Source organism: Rhea americana, unplaced genomic scaffold (genome assembly GCF_003343005.1).
Source record: "Rhea americana isolate MKP2758 unplaced genomic scaffold, rheAme1 scaffold_82, whole genome shotgun sequence".
Taxonomy (NCBI): domain Eukaryota; kingdom Metazoa; phylum Chordata; class Aves; order Rheiformes; family Rheidae; genus Rhea; species Rhea americana.
In genome coordinates this window covers 661467-688563 of record NW_028187001.1, presented here as the reverse complement: position 1 = coordinate 688563, position 27097 = coordinate 661467, and the positions used below count along the sequence as shown (strand labels likewise).

Below are 27097 nucleotides of genomic sequence, written 5' to 3'. Positions count from 1 at the left end.
CCAAGAGACTGCAGAATTTCTTGATTCAGGCTGAGGATGTTACTGGTCCCAGTATGACCTGCTTGCATGACTGTGGACTAAATGCAGTGCTGGCCTTACGGCTGAGGGATCCTCCTCAATCTGTAAAGAGGAGCCAATTCTATTTTTAATTATGATCCAAAGGCTGTAAATTTTGGTTGTTGCCTCACTTTTGGTCAGCAACACCTGTGCCACGTGTGTCAATGTCAAGTCCAAAGATACACACAGATAAAGGATTGTAGTAATTCAGCCTAACCAAATATTATTTTTCCATCAGTTCTTTCCCGTTACTTTCAGAATCTCATGCTGGGAAAGAAGTGAGGAAGGATAAGAAAGTCACAGCACCTATGGAGGAGCAGGGTTGGTCCTTACTCTTCATCTTTGTAGCATGGGAAAAAATCTGACCCCAGAGGTATGACACATTCCCAGAAGTAACCTCAGCCAGTGGTTATGAATTGCCAGTAATTCATGACTGAGACTCCAAAATCCACTTACCCTCCTGTTACTAAATCTATCAACTATGATTCAGTACATCATATGTGATGGCTCTGCAGCTTGAACAAATATRGAGAAAAAGAAAGGAAACAGGCAAAAGGAGATCTCTCATCTCATAATGCTTGCACATTTTTATCATTTTCCTCCTATTGCAACAAGATTTTTCTTAAAGGCCATTTTATTGATTTGGCTTTATCATTATCCAGTGAGAGATGACTACATTTTTCTCCTTAGGTCCAGCTTGTATAAATAGGATGCCAAAGACCTGACCTGATGTCAGCTTCTTTAAAGAGTAAAGCCTTTTAAGTTTCTTGATAAATTTGTAGTCATTATAATTGTTTTATCAGTAAAGTAGCTTAAATGCTCTAGGGATTCATTTTCTTTCTTACCTGCTAGAATTGTAACCTGMAGGCTTTCCAAAACATATGGAAGCTCTTCAGAATGAATACAGGCTCTTTCCTGCCATCCCCTGTGTCTCCTACTTTATGAATACTCTTTTTCTGAGACTTATTCTCTGAGCCATTTTTTTCTTCTTACAGTCCTGTCTTGAAAATAATCTACTTCASTATTTAATTCTACTGCCTTTCTGAGGGCAAAATGACTAGATTTTGAGCCCTGTTTCCCTGATAACCCTTCTGAGCATTCATTTAGGGAAGCTGTGTCCTTCACCTCCTGCAAAYTATGATACTCATGTTATTTGACTTCTTATATGCAGGCCTCATTGCTTTAATTTCTCAATCCAAATTATATCTCATTGTTGTCATCTGTGTTCCTTGAAGAAAGGAGTCAATACCATCTTGGTTTCCATCTATTCATAAGGTGGTTTACAGGGACACTAGCAAGTATGCTGTAAATTCTTCTGTATCYGGTGGCCACTGCCAATTGTCATGTCTAGTGGCTTTGTCCAGTTTATGTGCAACATTTATGTCCAAAATTTAGTCAGAGAATTTCAATATGCACAGCTAATTCCATTTTACTGTAAATTCTTACTGTCATCAAAAGGAGAGAGCCCTGTGGGAGTTTTGTGCACAGAAGACTCCTATGATTGGACCTAAGTTTGTATATAAGGCAACACCAGAGCAATCCTCCCATGCATACTGCCAGTATGCCTCAAATCTGATCAGCAGAATATATTTTTAAAAACTATTTAGCTAATGCTAATATCCAAGTAATGCAAAGTGTGCAGGTGAGTTTGTGATGTGGATGTTGGAAGCACACCAGATTCACCTCAAAAAGAACCTGCAAACATCCATCAGGTGAAAACAGTTTTGTGACTCTGCTGCACTGGGCTGCATTCATACAGCGGAGCTTTGAGCAGTAGGCTCTGATGCTCATTAGCAACAACTTTGGGCATGGAGGATTAACATTGATGCTAGTGCTATACCTTTAAAATTTAAAACACCATTTCTGGAATGAGGGGCTAGTAAAAGTGAGCTCTGACCTTTTTTGCTAGGCGAAGGCTCCTTATTCCCTGAACAGAGCTGAAAGCTGGGTATCCTCACCCTGCCAGAGACCATGGCCCTAGGGTTGCACTGAGGTGAATTCAACTGAATTATCCATTAATCAAATACTATTCCATGGTAAAAAGGACTAAAAGCAATTACACTAGCAAAATTACAACTATTAGAATAGCTAAATTTGCCTCAAAAGCTTAGTATGCAAAGCAAAATAATGTGGATGGGTTTTTCTGCGTTCTCAGGTACATCATGTCTCTGCACCAAATACAAGAGGAAGAACAAAAGTCCATCCTTTGTATCTATAAGGTGTGTATTTTGGCCTCTCAAGGAACGAGCAGTAAATGGGATGCAGGTTAATTTGCCTTTTTTCTGCACTATTTTGTCCGTATTGGGCAAAGTGTTCTGGATGATCAGTAGAGAGAAGCAGTTCTGTCATTTCCCTGGGCACTCACTGTTGTCACTTGAGCTTGCCCTTTAGCTCACAGGAGTTGTGAAGCTATAAGAAAGCCTGGAGAAGCTCAGGATACCCTCTGAGCTGCTTGGAGCCAGGGAGGAGCATGTGTGAAGCTGACAGAGACTCCTCTCCATGCCCCAGTGTGGGCAGCAGGACACAGCATCCCTCCTGTCCCAAGCCTAGATCAAGGCTGACCTGACTTGTGCAGCTCGATATAAGCCATCCAGGTTTGGCTCAGGCCTGGAGGGCTTCTGGAACACGTCATATCCTAGCCACATTTCTGTCATATGCCTGACATAATCCCAAGATCTACAACTTGCCCTTTGCTGCAGAACAGAGAGTAAAATTTGACATGCTAGGCAGATCAGGAAAGGGTTGCTTTTCACCCTCTTTCTGCTGACAGTGTAGTGGATGAGCTAGGTCACGGCACACACAACCCTGCTGCAAATGAAGAAAAAACTGAAAAACCATTAGTAGCACATTTAGCTTTATTGAAATTGAACAAATACCTTTTTTTTTTTAATAAACCCTTTTACAGCAAGTGTAAAATTTTAATGTTTGATTCATTTTATGTTACAGGTTGTCTTCTTCTGTGTAAGCAAAAATACCATCTTTTTYTTCATTATTTTCTATTTTAAAACATGTAGCAAGGATTTGAATAACGCAGATCCGGCACCGAAAGGTAACAGGTTCTGAAAATCACAGTACAGTTTTAAAATTCTTAGGTTAGTTAATGATATTTAAAATGATAGCCACTTTGAGTAAAGATATAAATTAGAGGTCTGTAAACAAGTTGTGTTTACCTATAGAGCTATTGATTGCAGCTACAATGAGAGCAGTAATAGAAACTTAATGCTAAACTGAGCTACACCTTTGAGGAAACAAGTTCTTACTAAGTAGTGTGGTACAGGGTAGCACAATAGGTAAAATACAGTTTGGCACCTCAAGTTGCATGTAAAATCAGCAGAAATAAAATGAATTAAGTGCACTGTCTTTCAACCAAAATAAACCGGGCAGTTTCACTGGTTTTGGAGTGTCAGCTATCAAATAAATCACACAACACACAAGTTCAACCCCAAAATTACAATTCTAATAAAGCAAGATAATATTAAAATGCACACCCACAAGGATAGTAAAGTATAAATCTTTTTTGTTTTCTCTCCTCTGTCAGTAGAAATAATTTACAACCCACAAAAGGACTCCTTGGTGAAACCACTAACTACAGACATGGTCATGGAATGTAGCTCAGTAGACGTGTTTCAAATAGAAAGGCAACATTATCCTGAAAAAGTTTGGTCCTCTTATAACTCACTGTACTGTAGCCACCACAGTCTCTTGGTAGATGTTTTAGGAGGATAGTTTGTTTTCTGATTCTCTTTTGTTTTTAAAGATAATATTTTGGTGTTAAAGTTGAGTAAAATTTGGCCCCATTTACAGATGTGTGATCAATGCTGAATCTGGAAGAACAATACTGCAAGTACATATGGTGAACCCTTATTGACTGGTTTCATGGCATATTGTTTCATGCAATCACTTTTCTTTCTATAACTTTTTTTTTCCTTTTTTTTTTCTTTTTCTCTTCAGTGTCCTGGGGGACAAAAGAAACCCTTAGTCCAAATGACAGAAAGACATTTCACTGTTTATTTACACGTGTATCACTTTGGCTAAGAAGTCCTGGCAAACTAGGGTTGCCTATTTCTTGTGAATGTCCTCATGCCTTATAATTTTGTATGTAATCCAATAAAAGATGTTGAAAATGAGAAAGGCGAGTGGGAATGCAGCACGGGATATTGTATCAATCCTTTTTGCACGGTCAACAAACTTCTTTTTGATGGATTCTGAATCCTTTGGTGGTGCCAGAGGTGSGTTGGGTGGAGTAGCCTTGACTGCTGTGCCATCCTTGACTTGGAGACAGTGACCCATTCCATAGCCACTGAAATTGAATCGGCTGTCACGAGCAACTTCATCTTCCTGGAGGATAAAGAAGATARATAAGAAACAATCACCTGTCTATAGAGCACATCCCGTATTTGAATAGTTGATGTGTACACCTGCAAAACATCTGAGCAATTCAGCTGGTGAGGCTCTGCTGCAAAACCTAGACCTCAAAGACGCAATTAAAAGTCCCATAAAATACACTGAAATTAGGTGAATATAAATGTTTGTGAATCTGAGCCTTAACTTCCCTAGCTATGACTAAACCACCAGACCTGAGTACCAGGCTGTATCACAGCCCCTTAGAGAAGACAGCTAKCTGTGCATGCTTCACCTCATCACTCTCATCCTGTTTCCTCTGGGAAGGAAACTTCGTTATGTTGGCTGCAGGGAGTCTGCTCTGGCCAAGCTGACTTGGATAATCAGGGACCCAGGACTCCAGGTAATGCGCACCAACTGCTCTGGCTAACCATGGCCCCTGCACTTCAATGCCTGAGCTATGAAGCAAGGATAGATCCCCTCCCCTCCTCACTCTCAGCCATACTTTGAGGATCAATACCTCAAAGCACAATGAGTACTTAGTAGCAAGAGTTAGGTGCAATATTGAGAATTAATACACCGTCTTGAAAAAATCCATTCTCTCTCTTGTCTGAGRGGGAAAAACTTGGTTTTTTTGGAAAGGTGAGTTACTGAACTTTATCATCATGATAACTCTGATGAAGTGGTTGTGACTGTTTGTCTTGCTAAATTCTCACAGCCATTTTTCCTGTCTGATAGCACAATAATATACGAGTTATAGTTACTGGCAGCCCTCCATAAAGGATTCAAAACCAGCAAACAAGCAACTCTATTCTTTTTCATTCCACCAGGGATGAAGTGCAGGCCCAAAAGCTTGYCCTAGTTAAAGATTCTCTTTTTGTCTGACAAATATTTCATTGTTGACTTTAAATGACCTCTCCTTCTGCTCACAAGGAGCCCTTTCACTCATGGGAAATACTCCCTCGCATCTCCCACTACCCCACAGCCTTCTGATCCTAACAGAATCAGAGACTTCAAGAAAAAAAAACATTAAAGAGGCAAGATAGTAATTGCTGAACAGTTGCTGAACTCAGGGAGTGGAGGTGGGAAGGGAATAGGATAATTTACATCAGTTCAGGATTTAAATCACTGTTCTCTTACAGGAGCACCTCTTCCAATAATTTCATTTTTCTCTCTCCTCTAGTGTGACATTGGAATCGGGTATATTACCTGGCTTGCTCTCCTTACCTTGGAGCTGACATACAAATGTGAGTAAGTAATAGAGTGACTCAAGGTTACCGAATCAGAAATGGTCACTCTGAGATAACATTGAACGTGTAGGAAAGGAAGATAGGCAATAAAGAGTGTTCTTAAGCCTCTGTCACTTCAGCATGAAGACTATTCTATGGTGTACCCATGAGCAGGTGGATAATTGCACTATTGCAAGGCTGTTTGAGCAATTGTCCAAGTTTTATATCTCTTTTTATATCTTTTTTGTCTCAAAAACTCACCATCATTAAGAGAAAGAAACATGTTGCTTTTTTTTCAATTTTATTTATTTACAGTTTTCATTCCCTCTGTGAAAAATTTGAAATTCTCCTTGCCCTAGTGATGATAAATATGCAAAGTGTTTTAAAGAGGAACCCACTGAGACCTATGTTCTGGACAGTAGACTTCTTTTATGTGAGTTAACACTGCAAAGTCCTGCAATAATACAAGAAACTGCCTTTCTTGCAGCACTTTCCCTGATACTGAATTTGAAAGATAAAATGCAAAAGCAGAACATGAAAGGTGATTAAAAAGAGCAACAGATTWTCAGCAGCTGTGTTACCATATGTACTTTATTTATTTTTTAAAAATTTAATTTCTATTACTTGTGAGGGATMTATGGGAAGAAATAAAATGTACTGAGCTCAACCCAGGACTTGCAGAATCCAGATGTCCATGTCCTGCTGGGTCACAGCTTTGTTGCATAGGGCTGAGCAATTCGTCTTCAATGTTAGAACCTTAATTTTGAGCTTACAGTGTTGTAACTCCAGTGTGAGACCATCTAAGATTAAGGATAGGGGTCTTTTAATCTCATTCTTTCAGGTCTTAAGCATTTAACCTTTAGCTGCAAGGATCCACCAGTTTCCCAACAGGATTTGCAGCCCTTATTTTTCCCARCAGACAGTTTGGCTGTGCCATTTCTTTTTCAAAAAATTGAGAGGAAAGTGTGCCCAATCCCCATGCYAGCTTTTTTATTTAGGACTTCAGTAGGTATAGAATTACCCAGGACACAAGACGTACAGCATTCATCTAGGATATGAGGAGTATGTGTTCAATTTCCTTCTCTGCCTGAGGAGATCTGAATCTCCTTCTCCCCAGTGAATGTTTGAATCGGGCTGTTACCTGTTTTCAGAGTACAGAGCTGTTTGCTGGTTGCAAAAAACGTGTGCTTTTGCAGCAGTTTTTTAAAAAAGTTTACCAGAAAAACTCCTTTTAAAAAGACTGAATAATTAATTAAGAGACTGGCACCGTATTTCTCCTCTGCTGCTTGTTTCTGTCTTTGATATTCTATTCTGAYAAAAACTTAGCACTAGAGAGAGCCACCTAAGGACTGCAGCTGCCGTGACTATCTAACCGCCTGYGTATGCAAGCAAGGCCACAATCCGTACAGCCATATGTTTTATAGCAGGAAAATTCTCCAGGAGTCATAAAGCCCTGTCCAAGTCTCCTAAAGCCCTGCTGTGTGCTTTAGGGCACTTTATGGTCTGGTGTGCATCTCCCCGCTAAGCGCTGTCAGCACCCACGGTTTCACTGGCAGGACCTGACCCAGGCCGAGCTCTCTGGCCTCCTCATATATCACCTAAAAGACCTCGASGTTGTGCCCTTCTTTCCTAAAATAAGTCAACGCTGTTGAAAATTCAAAATGAAACACTGCAGAGCTTGAGACCCATGCATCTGTCCTAGGCTAATATCTTTCTTGTGAGACTGCAGAATCCTCTGCACTGCTAAATGAGAGAGAGAGAGGGAGTAAATGCAAGCACTGGAGCTTCATTCTCCACWCTGGTTGTTAGTCAGCTCGCTGTGGTGTGGCCCACACCAATGAGCTTTCTCTGAGACAAATGTGCTCCACTGAGGCTATCATTAAACACWACGGTCATTAGCCACAGGGTAATGCTTGGCCTCAGGAACAAGRGTTTGTCCCGAATGTACTTTATTTTATCAATACAAGCATTTTCAAAGAGAATCTCTCTAAAGCACCATAATCACAGTGCAAAACCATAATCTRAAAATTCCAAAATTCTGTTACACATGAAGCGTATTTGGGCAGAGTCATAGAGAAAGAACTCTAAATTTAGATTCTTTGCAAGAGAATATTTTGTTTTCTATACATGACAGGGAGAGTAGATCTCAAGCACCTTCTCTTAACAAACTGGCTATGTCTTACTTTAACATGGGGGCTTGGCAAACTACTGAGAAAACTATCATCTGGACTACCCTCTGCATGATGGCAGAGTCACTTGTCATTCTCAAGGYCATATTTGGTTCATACTATCTCACATACCCTACAGTGAAGACGCATCTAAAGGCAGTCTTTGATCTGTGCTATTCACTAGCTTAGTCCCCAATAAAATAGCACAAAACAGTTTTTGTAACATTTCTGTCCTTGGTTTTGTTGGTCTACAYATAATACTTGCTTTCATTTTAAAACAGTCAGGACCTCACTTGCTTAAATTATCAGCTACTTACGGCTTTACAGTTTTTAATATAAAAATTGAAGATCAAATAGAAGCCAACAGGCACCAACTAGAGTGTCATATCCAGTAATCGATGAAGTGAATGACTTTAACCTTCTAAAGGGATGTGAAGAGTCTTGCATTATGTATAGCTATAACTCAGTCTAGCCTCGATGAAGATATGGGAAAAAAACATTACAAGTTAGGATGAGAAATGGAAAAGAAATAGCAATGTCAAAATGTTTTACTATTTTCCCCTCAGGTTTTCACACTCTTGAGTATTTTAGAAGAATCATCCTTTGAAATTAAAATTATTTCCTGCATTTTGGGCAAATTCTATAGACCTATTTTCAACATCATCTAATTTATAAAATAGTTATATATATTATCTTATGATGCCATACAGAACATTCTTTGGTGTTGGATTTTCATCAATGAACTAGTGATTTCTTTCTTGATTATTAATTTCTCTTAATAATCAAGGGGTAAATCAAGGGTTTCATATTCTTCTCATGGTATCCTGCTTTTCTTCTTTTCATATTCCATCTTTGTAAAGCTTTTGTTTCTACTCTGTCAGGTCTAGAATGTAACTAGTACTGTCAGCTTCATACTACTGCAATCAGGAATAGGAAAAAATCTTTAGGTAATCTAGCCCTTTCCTCCCCTTGCGTGCACAGCTTTCCATGCAATGCATTCTAAAGTGCTCTGTCCAGACCAATTTTTAAATGCTCACTGTCAGCATTGACTCAATTTTAACAACAAGGAAAATGAGAGAGAAGCTGGCTTCMACTACTGTATTTAATTTGCTCTCTGATGTGATTTATTCATTTAATTTTGCTACTCCTTTCCCAACATATGGTGGGCAAACGATTTAAAAGACTATCTGGTTTAATTAWATTTCAAGGACATAGGAGATATTAATTTTAGGTATAGATTACAGAACATCAGGGAAATTTTCCTTTTTGGCATTCATAAGCACTAAGTTAGAAAACCACAATAAATTTAGACTTGAATACAAAATGAAATCAATAGGAAGTAGATACCAAAATAGTTTTGGAGACTTTATCCTAAATCATCTTTATGATTTTGAAACATCTCTCATTTCTCAGTGCATTACATAGTTCACAGTATGGTTTCGCAAAGACAGTGATGCCCACATGATTTCAGTTCTCTGGAGTCGGTGAGATTGTGCAYGAAGGCAGTTCAGCCAAGGTAGCGTACTTGGATTTTCAAATCGTCTTTGGTTCCCCACAGAAGGCTCTTAAAAAGCTAAATTGTCAGGAGAGGAGAGAGAACGTTGTTTCACAGATTAACTAGTTAAAAGATAGTAATAAAGTTTAGGAGAGGAAGATCAGCTTTATATCTGAGGAAAGCTGTGGAAGATGATCCTCCAAGGATCTGTAATTGAACAGCAAAGATATTTAAAATTGAGCTGGAAAGAAGCATTTCAGAGCAAGGGCACCTCAGTGAAACAGGTTATCCAGAACTGACAAGTCTAAGCCCAGCTTTGCAGAAGGAGCTATAAATGCTGAGTGACCAGGTAACAAAATGGCAGCAGATGAAATCTAGTATTGATGGGTGCAAGCTAAAACACATTGCAAAAGATAACTCTAATTGTACACACACAGTAATGGGCTCAAAATTAGTTCTTTCACGGGAGAGAGTTCTGGGAATCACTGTGTAGATGATTCTGAAAACATTAGCCCACTGCTAAGCAACAGCCAGGCAACTGGGAACAAAACAGAAAACATAGTTCTGACACTTAAAGCACTCACAGTGTGCCCAGTTTCTAAATGCAAGGAACACTTCTGGTAACCCAAACTCAGTAAAGACATTAGAAAATTGCATTTAGAAAAAGTACAAAAGGGAGCAGCAAGGATGACCAATGATTTCTTCTGCTTGAGAAGAGACAGTAATTGAGATCTCTTCATCAGCTTAGGAAAGCTATGTTTGAATGAGGATATCACAGAAATCACAAAATCCTAGTTAAAATTAATGTTAGATAGAGAAAATGAACAGGTTATGGTTAGATATTTTTTCTGAAGTGCAAGAAATAGGATAAAACCCAGTGACACCACCAGGGAGAATTTATTCTTTTCTTTTTTTTTTAATGGAATTTATTTTTCATTTAACTGTGTAAATTATTGTGAATTGATGTTTCAGAGGATGAAAATAGCAAAATGGCACAAATTCAGGAAGAATAGGTTCATTTGTGGCTACTGAAAGTGAAAACTTAGTTCAGTTTTTAATAATTTGAGGGTCTTTTTATTTTTTTTTCTCCTCACATGGCCCTGCCTTGAGGCTAAGCCCTGCCAATGCAGAAAGAAATGACTTTGATACAGCAAACCTATGTGTTCCAGTTCTTTAGTGAGGGGAAAATGTASAGATAGAGCAAGATCTAGGTGATATTTGGTAAGGAAGAGGTCACTGGCAGATTTCTGTGCTTTGTTCCATTCTGGGGAGCMCTGGAGCTCAGCCTTTCTACAGCAGATGCCATTCCATCTCCCCACTTAGCCCAGGCTTCAGAGGAACAGAAGGTGGTGTAAAGCACTTTCTCATTGCAATTCTGCCCAAACTGCAGCTCATATCAGTCCCAGAATTTGGCCTAGATGCYGCTCTTCCTAGATATTCACTAGGGTGTTTCACCGAAGCCATAAACAGTCTCTGACTGATTCTACTGAGGGGTCCTGCTCAGTCATGATGTACCACTCTGTGTATAACATCTTTACCATCTCTCTTACCAGCAATTTTCCTGCTCAGTGAGGTTTGTTTTTCCCCTCATTTGGACACTCATGCTTTATAAAATCTAAGTAAAAGAAACCTTGTATTATAAATATCATCAACATTTTAATTATGAAAAGAGAATTTGRTCATTGCTCTCTTTGGTAAGGATTTCCAGTGGACACATTTAGGTTTGTTTTCTAGAGTTTTGTTTAATAATACCTCTTATCTCCAATAAACAGCAGAAAAATCTTTGAAGCATAAGTGATTTACTTACTCGTTCTGTAAGAACAGCAAGTGAACTGTTGTTAATACAATAATGAAACAGTAGTTAATGTAGTTTCGCCCTCCTCGACTAGAAACTGAACATTATCCAACTGAAAGAATAACATAATTTAAATGTGTTGTGGTGCAAAAATATCTTTCTGAATTGAAATATCATAAAGTGGAACTGAAATGTATTAAGAATCACTTTAATAATAGAGATTATACAGTCAGTAAGGTGATCAGGTTGTTATAAAAAGAATGATTTTCCTGTTCTTTAGTAAAGTAAGAATTCTTCCCTTCAGATTTTGTAAATCCAGTCAATATAAATTTCTTATTCAACCTCATGTTTTATATATAAGATATAATTAATATTMTAATTTTGGGAGAGGGAGAGGGAACCAGATGAACTGCTGTTTTTCAAAGTATCATAGATGTTATGATAGAGAATTATAACTCCTAAATAAAGGCAGATTTAYTCCTGACACAGCAATATTGTGTCTCAGTTTCCCTCTGTTTTAAATTAAAAAAATACTTTAAAATGTCCAGGTTCAGGGATGTGTGAGTGTCCTTGTATAGGCATCATTTGTTTGGATATTAAGTTCCCTCAGGACAGTGAAGTTTGGAGACTTGACTGCTCTTGGATAGCAGTTCTGCCAGTCTCTTTCTGATGAAAGGAGTGACTGTCTCAGTTTATCAACGGGAGCTGCATATTATCTGTTTTAAATCAGACAAATGCATGTTAGTGACTTTGATTTGAGAGATAATCTGCTTTGACCTGAAAACTAATGGATTCAGGGTGACTCTTTTCTCCTCACCCTGTCTGCGTGTAATTCTGGGTAAACTGCAAGGCTAGTATTTAAACATGTGATTATTCCGACATTTTAACTAGTGTGTGAGATCACAATTACTGGGGGCATCAAAGCACATGAGAGAGGACAGCAGAGCACAGTAGGTATGGAAAAACATGAAAAATTTGGGGCAGAAAGGTAGAGAAAAGCAGTGCAGAGACAACATGGCTCTGCTTTGAGGAGCGAACTTTGCTACAGCTTGCTTCCATTCTGATTAACTAACCAGCATGAGCCTTGGTGAGCTTAGTGAAGCATCAGCTCATACAATTAAAACAGCTACGACACTTTACCTGTCTACATGCTAAATAAATACAAATAATGCAAAGCAAGACTGTATTTGCTAACATGCTCCAAAACCTAAAATACCTACGGAAACTTACCTAGAATGAACCTTCCTCTTGCTCTCTRCGAAACAGCTAACTCATTAAAGATTAGTCTGCACCATAAGCAGACCCACACTGTTTGCAGTGTTTAAGCCCTAGCTTCAGACTTCAGCACTCTCTTGCCCTGAGACTTGCTGCCTGCTGCAGGGTCAACACAGCCCAGCAAATCAGGACAAGGACACTGTGCCTTGGGTGTGTGACAGTCTTCTGGGAAACTATCATTGCTTTCTTACAGCATCGCATGAGACACCTGAGCTTGCAGGCCCCAGCCAYTGATGGAAATATTTGAGCACAAGCTTCCTTAGGATTTTTCCCGGAAGGTTCTCTGGTAGTTTCCCCCAAGCAGTTTTAAATATTTTGGGGGAGATGGTTTTTATCGTGCTTTTTTCCACTGGTCTCTGCCTCCACTGTAATCAACTTAGATTACTTTATTACAACACCCATGTGCCCTGACCTTGGCAGCACAGAGTATCTCATTTGTTGAACAGTCAAAATTAAAGAAAAAAAAGAAAGTATATGCATATGCATAGGGCCCAGAATTGACACCTATGATCCGATTTGTGTAGATCACCATCTGGAACAAAGCATTGCTGGTAATTTTTTCAGATTCAGATTTCAATTTCTTCAGCTCTCTCAGGCTTTGGGGTGAGCCCACTGATGGTCAAATGGCAACGCGGCCTCTGCCCAGAATCCCAGCCTGGGCAAGACTCTGGAAGGACACGTTATAATCAGTGACATCTGTCCCCATCGCTGAGCACTGACAGTCCCCACTCTGCACATGTTAGGCGCTGAGAACAGCTCCTATGGTGTTAGGAGCTGTGAGCTTCCCTCACAGGGAAGTGGAGGAGAGAAGGGGGTGCCAGGCTCCCTCTGCATCTTCACAGACCTCCACTCACATCTTATGAGGAGGAAAGGTTGCCTAACAGCTTTGCACCCYTCTTGCCAGGCTTTACAGTAATAACTTGCTTTACAGTAATAACTGGAGAAGCCTGCTAAGTCTCAGCAACGTAAGGAGAATGACCAAATATGCAGTACATCCTGCAAGACTGTATGAGGTACTGACTTCTAAAAGCTCCCCRTGCCACTTTYTCTTGGTCAAAGGTAAGGATATCAAGAGATTTTAAGTAAATGCTATAAGATAAATAACATAAAGAAGGGAGAAAGGAAAAGGGAAGAGGAAGGGGAAGGGGAAGGGGAAGAGATATACTCTTTTCTCTACTGATGGGTTCTTCCCTCCAGACCATTTACTACAGCAATGAACACCCAGARGAAGAATATCAGTGCTTCCTCAGACAGACTTAGTGCATTTAATTTATGCAAATACTACACAAAACAAATTAAATATTGCAAATTATCTTTTTTATCTAAAAAATTAGATTTAAAAAAATCTAATTATTTGGCAAAATAGGAGTATCTGCATAATCTTAGAGTGTTCACAAGCAAATTTCAAAAGGCTGGGGGGGGGTTGTTATTTTTTTAAGGAGAYGAGCCAACAGATAAATCAATGCCTTTTCCAGTTGTCAGTTCTTTATACRAGACTTCCAACAAACAAAGCTTTGGGATTAGTTTTTTTTTCTTGTCTTCTATTATACAAATTATCCTTTCTGGCTTTGCATACTGTTTAGTTATTGTTGTTAGCCAAGATCTCAATCTGGATTTCTCTAGCTGCTTTTACATAGCTCTGAAGTGTGATTGGGTTAAACAAAGCATTTGCCAGCTATCTGCACTTCAGACTTGGTTTCTAAATTAAATGGTTGCATCTTGGAAACATCCTGACTCTTTGAATGTAACAGAAATTACTATATATATTCACTTTTGTATTTTCATTTTGATATGCTTCTCTGAAGGATTGTTCTATAAAGTTCTGATATTATTTATTCACAGAAAAATGAACATTTATTATGAGGTAAAAATCAATGGCTCTCAATGATACAGCAACTTAATGGTCTAATCTTTACACAGAATTATATTTTTTTCTGATCTGGTAAGTAATAAATCCACAAATCCTACAAGGTCATTTGAAATATGCATACAACAGAAAYGAAATAAAGTTTCACTTAAAATGAGTTTGATGATAGTTTTTTTTTTCTACTATATTATACATACACAAATACATATATTCACACAATCTGTATATACCCACTTACATAGATGTGTATACATACATAAACATACAGACTGTTTTTTCTGTGTGCATCTACTTAGTTTAGTAATCTAATGCATTCGGATTCCCTAAGGGTATCTGTTAATGGGAGATCTGCTTAACTAGAATTTGTATGTTCCTGTTTAAGATTAGGTGCTCTCTCCATGATGTTTATCATACTGCAACCTCCATTTTGAATACTTTTTCAAAATACTAACATTTCTACTAGCTTGTCGCCTATATGTGGGACTGAAATTCCAAGGAAGAGGGACAGAGCACACCTGAGTAAGGGTTATTAAACCCTCTCAATCTTCTCCATCCATGGAAAGACTCTTTGGTGGAGTTTTGGCACCTATCCAGAAGACCATCTGCCCAGACAGGCTGGTAGCTAAGCAACAGATAATTTRGTGGTAGACTATTATTACTTGGCAAAACTGATTAAAGGATAACCTGAAAAAATAAATTTGATAGTATATGAGAAAAGTCAGTACTGAGATATACAGGCAGATGAAAAGCAGAACCATGGCTAAGGGACTAGAAAATGTATTCTTGGGAGGGGATCTCGGACACTCATCTAAACTCAAACCTTGCTCAAGAATGTTAAGGAAAATGGGGAGAAGAAATGTCCAAATATTTTATCTAGAGAGAAGAACACAATAAAAACACCAAAATAAAAGGTCACTGTGCCAGCAGCCTGCCCAAAACGTGTATATTGCATGTTTCATCTTTTATGTGACCTGGAGTAATAAACTCTAAATCAGTGTCGGCAGTGCTGGAGCTCTGGAAAAGCATGCACTTGACTGTACTGGAGAGATCAGTACTAATTTTGAGGGCCTAACACCACCTGACTTTGAAGTCCTACTTTTGTGAGGGGATAACACACGGGGAAGGATTATACTCAGTAAATATGCCAWTGAGCCAAAGAATGAAGCAGTGCAGAACCTCCCCCAGACCAAAAGAGACCCAATAGCACAAGTTTCTACTTCACTGGACCTCCAATAGCCTCTTGAGTACCAGGCAGAAATGCTCTACCAGGACTGAACAATTTGATGGGCTTGGGGGCAACCTAAATACTGCACGACAGGATATTGTACATTCTGTGCAATTACAATGAGTGAACACTGATCTGATTTGTTTATCCGGAGCAGAGAACCCAAGTGGAGTCGTATAGCCACTGATGTGAAACAYAACCAAATCAATTAAGGAACTGGTAAGTATTCAATAGCTGCTCTCAGGCTCTTCCACAACTTAYCTCCTTCTCCTGTATCTGACTCTTTCCTTCTTGACTCCTTTCCTACCTTTTCTACAGCAAATTTGCATTACTAACTCCCAGCTCTGCTTTTGCCTTGYTGCTTCCTTACTGATTTCCAAATCTGTGACCTCTGTGTTCTATTCGCAAAACTCAGTTCCTTCCTCAGCCCATATCTGCTCTCACCCCTTTCTGATCTTTGCAGTTAACTTCCCTTCTTCCAAAGGAAAGACAAATAATAAAAGAAGAGGTTATTGTCCTCCACCTTGCCAAGACCACTTCTGAACTCAGGGGGTTATTCCAATTTTTAAGAATATCGAAAATACTTTTTTTAATAAAATATCATTTTCAGTTTTAATACCCACACAGCTTCTAATTGTTCAAAGAGCTTCAAGGAGCACAAAACATTTTGAAATGTATCGCTACTTATTTGTACTACCACTCACTATATGCATCATGCCCTTTTGCTGGCATGGAAAGCTGGAGCTCTTGCAGAGTGTATCGGCCCACAGAGCTTTTGTGTCTTTGTTCTGATTGCCCAGCACTTGCAATATGAACCATTCAGAGGTTCTGGAAAACGAACACAGTAAACACTGCAAAACCAGAAAGTGGCATTTTGCTTTTATTCTAAGTTGAAAGCTCAGCAAAAAGTTGTCAGTCATGCATACTACATATTGTTCTATCTACTGAAAACTCAGTAACTGGTAATATATGCATATGGTAATAGATTAAAGACTTGGCACGCTTCTGGAATACTCCAATGGCATGTCCGCTAACAGCAATACCATCTGGTTTTTTTTATACATGCTAAATTTATAATATTGTGCTAATTTATGTATTAGCTTACACACAACCTACAGGAAATTGTGCTTAACAGATAAGCAATATTTGGGCTTTGTGACTTCCCTTCAGCAAACAGTTGGYAAATGTGTCTCCAATTACTCTCAGTTCTCTCCTTAGAGCAAGCAGTTTAGAAATCAGTAAAATTGATTATGTACTCTTCTTATTCCTAAAGGAATAGCAKTGACTTGTCAATTCAACTCTTACTTCACTAAGTTTTTGCTCATTCAAACCTGACTGGAATTTTAAGAACATATTTTAACAAACTGAAATGTGGACAGACTTTCACCTGGAGTCTGGACACCAGTGTTATACAAGAATCCTGATACTATACAGCTACATTGGAGTGTTCCCCTTCTAAGTTCAGTGGCAGTTTTACTATAAAAGGAAGTTTACCATTAACACCACCTTCTCTTCAGCTGGCATTCAGCTTGACATTACAAAAAGTAACCACCTTATTGATCAATGCCATAAACAAACCTACAAAACATATAGGCATGTTCTTCCTGGGATTTGGAAAGAAGATAAAAGTAAGAAAACAAGAACCATTGAGTAGGCGCAATATTGGCAATATCCCCCTCCTCAGACTTGGCCATTGAAACTCTGAGGCATGAGATGTAACCTAACACTAGGTTACAAAAAAGGCTCCTTTTGATGGTCTTTTGGGGTTTTCACAAGTCTTTTCGCCAGTCAGCATCATGGATGGACTGTTTACAGACGATCCTAGAGCTAATTCATTTACAGAGTCTCTGCATGCCATTGAACTGAATGATTTCTCTCCAAAAGGATAAAAGGCYAAATTATGCTTTGTTTGGGTCTGAGGGAAGCAGGTATATCAAAGTGTTAGACYACTGAACCATCACTTGAGGGGACAGGTGTGTGGAGGATATTTTAAATAAATACATATAATAGATGGTTTCGGTTTGTCTGTCTTAGAAAGGCTTATAAAGTAAATGTCAGTATAAGGAATAAGGCAATTTATTTAAGATGATTAAGAGAATCTGACTAATATATTCAAGTGTGACAATTCCAATCACATCTTCATTTCAATTTACAAGGAAAGAAATAAACTAGGCTTCATTATTGTTCATACTGCTGGTGCTATATATTTGACATGATAATGTACAGTATTAGTCAGTAAATTGACTCATTGGACTGCCCTTGATCATATGCTCCATTTTCTGCTCAGCAGGGCCTTCTTTAACAGCTATATATAACTAGGCAGAAAAAAAGAGAGACAGTTCTCTCTTAGATCATTATAAGATGATGTTGCGTTCAGTTTTCCTGTTGCTTCAAAGGTTATAAATGATGTGATCTTTTTTCCATCACAGATAATATATGGCTGCTGTTTGTCAGACTTGTCAACTCCTCATACAGAAATCCAATACTCCCCGCTTGTCACACATTCATTTCAGATGTGTGTTCTTTTGCAAGGCCCGACATGAAATAGAAACTGTACTTCTATCTGCCAGTTTTCCAGTCTTGCTTTGTATGGTCCTTCCTTGTCAAAGCACAGTTATGACATTAGCTACCCCCATGAATACTTGCAGGAAACGTAGAATTTCCTGATTGTAATTAAAATTCTGCATGTTTTTTTCTATTAAATAAAGAAAATCATTATACACCTTAATCCATAACTCTGCTCTTCGATCATACAGTTTGTAAATGTCTGATTGCTGAGCTAATTGCTCAGGCAGGTTGTTTCTAGACTACATCATGTATATATGGGTTTTAAATCACTGTCAAAATAGGTATTAGATTAATCGTGGCTCCTCATCTAAAATGTGAAAAACTGCTTCCTTGGTCCAGGCAGAAGTTAAAGTTAGGAGGAACCTTTAAAAAGTGTTAGAGGGTGAAGGGTTCTCAGGGCTAAGAAAGGATGAGAGCAAAGACTTAGAAAGCAGACAACTCAGTAGGAGGATGGCACAAATTACAAACATACAAACTGTTGTAGCTGTATTTCAGTTCCTCAGCATCTGCTGCCGTGTAACCTGTGCTGTGAAGGAAGAGGAACCAAAGAGCCTTAGGATAGAAAGACCCTATAGTTATTATTGCCCAGAATGGTAAATAATTGTTCAGAGTCTTTTTTAGCGACCTTTTTTCTCCAAGAGTACTTTGAAGTCAAGGAGAATTACAGGATGTAAATCAGAAATACTCAGCTCCAGGTCAGCACATTCACAAAGAGATATAATTCAGCTCACAGTCTCCCTGAGGAACAGTCTCTCACAAATCTCTGTTAAACTCGCTCATGATATACTGGGCRCATTACAGAAGAAACTGTTTAAGAGCACTGATTAATATTTTCGGCAACTGTAAATCTCTCAGTGTGCTGCCTGATCCTGGCTACACCAGCTGGCTTTCAAGGACCCTTCTGGTCCTGCTTTCCATGATCCTGTGATTCTGTATTTGTAGTTTGAAGAATGGAATAGAAATCAACACCTCGCCAGGCCAAACAGCTCTCTATACATTGTAATGCTTTATACATGCAAAGAGGCTAAAGTTTAAGCCTCTCAGCTTTGAAGCTTCGAAGCCTCCTAGCATAAAGGATCCTCAGGCTCCCATGCATCTGGTATCAGTTCCTAAGTTACCTTTCCCTTGATATGGAAGACAAGAGAGGAAGGACTTGTGGATAAAGAAAGGCTAAAATTAACATTCCACTGTGGCCTGCCAATTACCTGTGAGGGTACAATGCTTTGGGAGTGCAGACATCTGTCTCAGGTTAATGCAATCCTTGGTTTGCACAAGAAATACAGTGTGGTAAGCCTCCCTTCCTATCTCCTATCTGCTGAATAAGACCCTACTGCAGGAGAGTAAATTGTTGCTTCATAGTTGAAGAAGGTAAATACTTTGCAGAACTCCCAGGAAAGTCAGATTAGGCAACAAGAAGCTCCAATAACACTTTGGCTGGGATGCCATGCCACATGCAATAAAACAGTCTATTAGCATCAAGTGGAATTTGAAAAATATTCATGAAATAACGACTCTTAAGATCAAACATGGCATCTGATGAAAAAAAAATCCTTCGTCATGGTATAAATCTGTTATTCAACTCAAGCTACACAAATATCCACAAGATAACCCATCAAATAAAGGGAAATGCTGTGCCAGAATAAAGAAGGATGACAAAATCATCAATCTTCACATGTCAAAAAGCAAAATTCAAGTAGATTATATTTACAACAAAATTACACGATATAAGCCACAAAGGAAAGTGAAGAAAGATCAAAGAGAAAATAAGGGATAGACAACATAAACAGGCATCCCCAGTATCTAGAAATAACAAAGGAACAGGACTTTACAGCACCAGAGCRTCTTAAAAGAGCTGCCGTGTATTTGGAGGAAAACATCCTTTGTGTAAACTTGAAAAAAAAGGGTCTTTATTTGCAGCTAGGGAGCAACACAACATTTCTGTGCCTGCAGAAAGCTATCCTCTTTGGAGATTTATTACTCTTTTTCCCATAGTCCCACTGGTCTCTATGAAAAAGTACAGTTTATTTCTCCACCACATGAACATCCAGCACAAGTAGCAACAAGGGCAGAATAATAAAAGACCAATCCATTAGTGAAAAACACAGAACTGACTCCTCTGTAGTTCATGACAGAAAAATCTAGGACATCTCCAAAATAAGGAACAAATGGCAGTGTCTGAAAACATTTAAAAAGAGAACTGCAACAGCTAGCTAATCACTTGCTGAAGTCTACATGAAAGGTGAAGCTTGGGTGCCGCAGAACTGACATAGAAGAATGTTTCATGATAAATTTTTAATTATGGAAGAAAATAATCTTTAAAAATAYGGACCACCTCACGTAGTGTTGCCACAAACTTATGCTGTTATTTCTTTTACAGCCAAATAAATGACAGGCTATAACTCTGAGTGTTCATTTTGTACTACTGTATCTCCCATTTTTTTTGCTTCCTTTCTTGCATGTCTTAAGGACCACCAATAGTCCCCTGGCCATCATCTGAGAAATCTGAAGGGCAGGCTAAAGCTGGCTAATACTGAAGTCCTTAAATAAGATAACATTTTTCTTACTATTGTTCATACTTTTGTATGACTACAAATATATCAAATCAAATCAGAAAGAAAATATAAATACTGAAAATTCCTTACAGAACTAGTTCTCCTCTTTTCTCCTCCAGCCCTACACTCCTTGCTGGCACAGTCACTGAACCCAGTATTACTTTGCTTTTGACAAATAGCAGATGAGAATATACATTAAAATTTGCAAAATCAATTTTAGAGTATTTCCATTAGGGCTTTCATGATACATATAGCTTTATTGTTTCTATCTCTTGATTAATCATTAAAAGGTCTTCCTCCTCTTCCGCCACTGTTTTCAATCCCAGTGTGAATTCCTAGCTGCTCCTGTGACCATATGTATTTCTAGTTCCACAATGCTGAGGAGCTGATATGAACAACTCATAGCCRGTTTAAGAAAGCATTAAATAATTCACGAATATAACATTGAATTGTGTTTTCTATGTAAATAGCAAAGGCTAGCATTACTAAAATACCACCTCTGGCTTAGGAAGTCCTTGAGTTGAAAATTTCTGGAGCCTAGAGGGATATACTGAGGACATATTGCTGTAAACTTGCACTCCTCTTGCCTTCTTCTCTGGGCCTCCTCCATTGAGAGCTGTCACAGATAGCTTCCTGGGCTAGACTGAGTCTTGGACTAAGATGGTAGAGTTGTGTTTTATATTCTCTGAATGGAGCTTCCTACTGTGAAGAGACATAGCTGAGTGCTGAATAGCTCCCCCAAGAATTTCGCAGTAATGCTCTCTATTTGACTTCCAARTTTGGATAACAGCCAAAAGAAAAGTTCCTGTCAAGTGCCTTTGCCGTTTAGCTATGATGCTGTACGTTTAGTTCAAACAGATTACAAGCTCATTTTGCCTAAGATGTGAAATCTGAAGACAAGAATCCAAATCCAGTATTATACCTTTCTGTATGCATTATTAAAGCAATTGTTTTCAAGCATAATATTACATCTATAATAAAGTTCTATTATTTCTACCTTCTAATTTAGCAGAGTGGTAGGTATCCAGCTCTGCAGGTTCTATGTCAAGAAAGTTGAACCTTGCCACGTAGAAAAGCGAAGCTCAAAACAAACGCTACATGTAGAACACATTAACAAGGCTGCAAAGCCAAAAAACAGATTTGGGAGTGGAGTAGGAGAGCAACCAAGCTCCCACTCAGGAAAAGGTTGAGAAGTAACTGAAAATATTACACAGAGCAGTAATTTTCAAGGCAGAAGACAAATTAAGAAACAAGATATCCTCTTTATTTTTGCCATAGAAATCATTGCTAGAAATATGGGTGAGGCTACCTGGAGTGAAAAGCGTGATACCCAAACATGAGACTCRGTGAGAGAATTAATACATTAAGAAAAGTTGAAGACTAGGCATGGCAGGACACGCTGGGCTGAGAGTCTGGGGGAAAACGGATATTATGAAGTAGACAGGCACAAGAAAAAGCAGATGATCTATGTCGGAATCACAGTCCAAGGTAATGCAGGGAGAGTAATTTCTAAAATATATTTCTCGTTCTCTGCTTTTTCACCTTAGACACACATACACACATGCACACACTCTCTCTCACACACACACAGATGCCTACGAGGGCACCTGTCTGCTGAAAGACTGGCTGACCTTATGGCCCAGTAAACAAACTGCAATAAAATAACTGYCTGGTTTGTCACCTGTAAAAGGCCAATTTGGAAGAAAGGCAATTATCTTCTGCAAGAGCCACTGGAAGGTTATAGGAAATGGGGTGCAGCCTAGAAAAGGCTGGAAAATTGCTGAGCAAGAGCACAAAGTCATTTTCAGAACACTTGAATGTACCTGCATGTCAGTGTAAATACCTGCAAACACAAGAATACCCCTTCTTGAATTTCACATGAGAAGTCCCCTGGCAGTTGCAGGGTCTCCTATCTTTCACAGTTAGGATAGGGTACCCATGTAGTATCAAGACCCATACTGCACACACATCAAAAAATATGGCAGCTGACAAATGCATCTTAATTAATTGAAATGTCCTCATAATGGTTAAAAAAAGGTATTAGGGGTCTTGCAGCACACCTCCTAGATGGAAGGTGTCAAAAGTCATGAAAGAGCTTGCTCTGACATATAGGTTCTCTCCATTTCACCAACCTGTAATGGCATCACACTCAATTAGTTCTCTAAAATGGACCCTTGTAACTTCCCTTGCCTGCTGTGTTCAGCACRTAAGGAAAGCCTACAGGAGTAAAATTCTGCAGATGGAGCAAATCGGGAGACTTGCAGTGTCTGTTTCTACCCTGTTCTTTGCAAAGTCTGAACATGGAATATGGTAAAAGCTTGGATTTTGAGGAATATCTGTTATACAGCTCTTTCCTGTAAACTTGACAATTAAGACAAACCATATTAGAAAAGCAAGCACTCTAGGGAAGTGAAATAATAAATTTGGCATAAATTAACAGAGAGCACATGGATTAACCTCTTGGAAAATTTGTGCAGAGAAGATGATAGCTACTCCATGAAGCTACCAACATAAGGCTTTATGCCCTGAAGAGGAAATAGAACTCGCTTTCCTAGAATGGAGTGTAAGATCTCACATAAGTGAAATTGAGATAATATCTAATGAACAAAGTTTGTGATCTCCATTCTTAATTAGCTTTTCTTTTGACAGATGAAGATTATAGAGCTCTCAGAGGCAGGTCACCACCACCAGCAAATTTGGGAAGGCTTAACAGAAAAATCTTTGAGTCAGTCACAGGCAGAGCACTTCCACRTGACTAGCAGAAAGAACTAGCTTAGGAAACTACATGGAGAACTACCTGAAGAGACTGTGGTGAAGCATCAAAACAAAGGTATCATGTCTCATAGGGGCCTTCTGTCATGATACTACAGAGAAATTAGAAAACTTTGTCATCATAGTAAAATAACTCACTCATACAAGTGCATTATAAAATATATGTGTGTACAAATGCATACACAGTATCTGTGTGAGAAGTTATATACTCAGATTAGAAGTCAAATGATTCAAAGAGCTATGCTATTGCTCAGACAGAAGTTATAGACTTGATAAAGGGATCTGTAGGTACAGTTCCTGGCTTCTGCTACTCCAGATGTTTAGATTAGGCAACCAGAGCAGTCTTTTCTGACCTTTCAAATCTGTTAATCCAAGAGCTAGAAACAACATGGCACACTTAGTACACCAAAGATGCTCAACAAACCACTGGAAGGCTAGGCTTGCCAGTAGAAATGACATCAACAGTCTGTCTTGGCATTGACACTATTGGAGCAAAGAAGAGTTGTTGAGGCAGAATCAGGGCTGTGTCAGCTCTAGAAAAGGACTGATCAGCTCTGAGATACCCTGAGAAGAGTGCAGTCACAGAGAAAAGAAATGCGTTATTTGCAGATGTTTCCTCACTAGGAGGTTTTAGTGATCTGTGACTGGGCTTGGCGGTAAGTTTACAGACACTTCCAAATTTGAAATGTAGCTTGCTTCTTTTGTGTTCTTTTTGTATTCACACTAAATAGTATCTTTCTCTAGCAGTGGATCTAATGAAGTAAGCAYCTCTGATGATTAAATCAAACTAAAAGTGTCAGAATCAGGCTTTGACTGATCAGTTTGCTATAAGCAATGGCTATAAACTCGAACAAGAATTACAAAACAATCTTGTTTACCTTCTGGAGAAAAGGAAAACAGAGAAAAACAAATGGTTTTAGCACTACTTTTTAAAAAGTACTAAAAAAGTGGATTTCACTGGAATGCATGAAGTTTTTGAGACCTTCAGACAGCATGAGGTTTCAACAGTCTAGTTAATACAATTTGGTTTTGCACAATGTCATTTGGACAACATCATTACAGAATGCTTCACAATTAATTACTTTCAAATAGCAGCTTCTTCCCCCTGTGGAGAACGGGATTAATTGGGTCAGATGTAAATATGCATTTYATGGATCCTACTGAACACTTGCCCATCTCACCAATTTACAATGTAATTTGATACAACTGGTGTTGTATCTCTGGAGATGTGCAGGACTAGCACAGTTGCATTTAAGGGTTGAAATACACTGATACAGCTGAAACCCTTAGCCCATATTATGCTCTAACACTGTTACCCTTTCATTCTCTTGCAGAAATACTAATTTATATTTATTCATGCTGAAAAACTAAGCTGTTGAAAATAAAACTCAGGGCAGAACTTAGAGCTGATATGAAGTGCCCTGATGAACCCATGGTACTGGGGGCTCAGAAACTGTTTTTCTACCAGGTCTCTTTGCTCTCTCACAGCACAGAGGGCTGGACCATCACTGCAGTGGGAAACCCTGAGATCAGGGGCTTATTGGGGCCTAAGTCTAGGCAAGAAAAAGAGTAAAGATACATTACCTACCAGGCAAGAGCAAGGAGACAAATTTGAGGCAAAGCTGTTTCCCTTGACTCCTTATGGAGCCTAAGGCAAAAAGAGGTAAAACCTTTGGTTACACTGGCTTTTTACTCTCTTTTTGGAGTCTTGAGTAGGGACAGTGTAAGTCAAATGTACTCATACTGAAGTCCCCCATCTTCATTTTTCTTGATGAAATTTGTATTCAATATTTTTTCATCATCTCTTTTCTTGAAATAAGGTGGGCCAGAACAGATCCAACAAAATAATCATGAATTTCAAAAAATAGTCTGGAAAACACAGTTCCTCTAGCATGTGTTTCTTGAAAAGCTACTTCTTGTTGCTTTAATGCATCAAAGATAAGAACATGGTTTCCTGGCTTTTTTTAGCTTCCTCTGCCCTATTTTCAGCTTGTACTCTCCCCTAGGTATAATGAAAAATGAGACATTTGCACCCAGCTGGAGAGCACCTTTCATGAGCTGGAAAACTGCAGAGTTCATTTCTGGCATATTTCCTGCTGTTCATGAGTAACTACCAGGACAAACTCACTCAAGTGAAGTGCAAACTTCAGTCCCCAAGGCTTGTCAGGTTAGAACTGATCGTTTCATGTGCAGCATGCTGGGTACATACAAGGGAGGACTCTGAGTTTCTAAAGCAGAAGTAACACTACCAACTAAACAACAACAAAAAACCTTTATCAAATACACCTTCTGCCTTTCTTCCAGTTCTACCTGTCTCAAGGTGATGGAGTATACAGTCATTTTACAGTCTCAGTTCTGAAATAYAGTAGTACTACTGTTCTGTGGCCCTATATCTTAATTTTATTAAGTTCTGATTTGCTATGGTATTTGGAAGGTGGCCCGCATGAATCATCATACTGCATCATGTCTTGTTTGGTGCTTCGGTACAGTGCCTGGTCCCTATGGTTTGATTTTCCATGCCTTCTTCCCACAGAGTAATCCATGTTGTAATAATTATGATTCTTCCAAACAATATTTCATCTTCCTGTGCTTTATCTTCTGAACCTTCCATAATGTTTGTATTAGTAATGTGAATGCATTATATGTACCCAAAACAGTGTATCTTAGATCTTCCTATTTGCCTGAGGAGTGGTAACTTTCGGAAGCTGGAACAACAGCTACAAGGTGGCTACATCACGCTCGTTATGTAGATAACCGTTGTTGACAGCACAGTTAGTAATTTTTTTCTCCCCTGAAAACATACAGTAGCATGTTTTTATTTTTATTTAATAATAATGAATTTTCCATGTTCTAGATGGTGATAGATCCTTAATTTACAAACACGAGTTTCCTGACAGTGTTGAACTGTGGAGTCATTCTGATCATTTCAGTGACTATGAAGAGTCACTATTTTTGTGGCTTAACAACTCATTAGTTTCCACTTCTCTAGTTTCCACTACCCCTAGACTAGGTATTTTTCTTTTATGTTTTATTTTTACAGAATTAAGAATTTTGCTCTCCAGGCTAATCTGCCCCTGCTCTGGCACCTGGATTCCACTTCTTCAGCTGCCTATTTGTTCTATTCCAGCTTTCATTACTGTTTAGATATTAAACATTTGATATTTGGAGGAGTTTCTCAATGGTTAAGCTGTTTAAATAATCTCTCCTGCAAACTGATATTACATTTTCCATAAATTAGTCTGCCTTTAATCACACAATTTTTAATGCGCCTGAAAGGTTTCCAAGATTTTCTCCCTTGAAATGTGACTACTCATTTGCTCTTCCGTTTCTTGGTTTGGAGTGAAAAACAATATAAAATCTATCATCTTACTGTGTCTGAGATGATAATATACATCAAACACAGATGCTCCTGTGCTTTGAGTTTTAATCTTAGCATTCTTTCTCCAACTATATTATGAGTAAAGCTTTAACTCTTTTTTGCAACACTTCCAAACAGTACTTTATATAAAAAAAGTTTTCCACAATTTCTTTGTTTATGTTTGTTTTTCTCTGGAAAAAATGTGTTTCCAGGAAGCTTAGATCCTTCATTCCTCCTATTTTCTCTATTTCTAGCTGCTGCTGTACCTGTATTCTCTCATCTGCTCTGGGCCATCTGGACAGACTGTTGCTACTATGTTTTTTGATCTGTTGCTTGTGTACCCCCATGGCTGAATTCCTTCTTTTCTTTTCTTTTCTTTTCTTTTCTTTTCTTTT

At 38.6% G+C, this 27097-nt stretch overlaps 1 protein-coding gene across 3 annotated transcripts in view; it reads right to left on the bottom strand.

The window, feature by feature from the left end:
* Nucleotides 1-4116: 4116 nt before the first annotated feature.
* Nucleotides 4117-27097, bottom strand: part of GLRA2 (glycine receptor alpha 2) — a 126955-nt gene continuing 103974 nt past the window's right edge. For all 3 annotated transcript variants that reach the window (XM_085323189.1, XM_085323190.1, XM_085323191.1), the window contains one exon: nt 4117-4395. In XM_085323189.1, coding sequence (XP_085179315.1) covers nt 4117-4395 — 279 coding nt within the window. The remainder of the gene's footprint in view (nt 4396-27097) is intronic.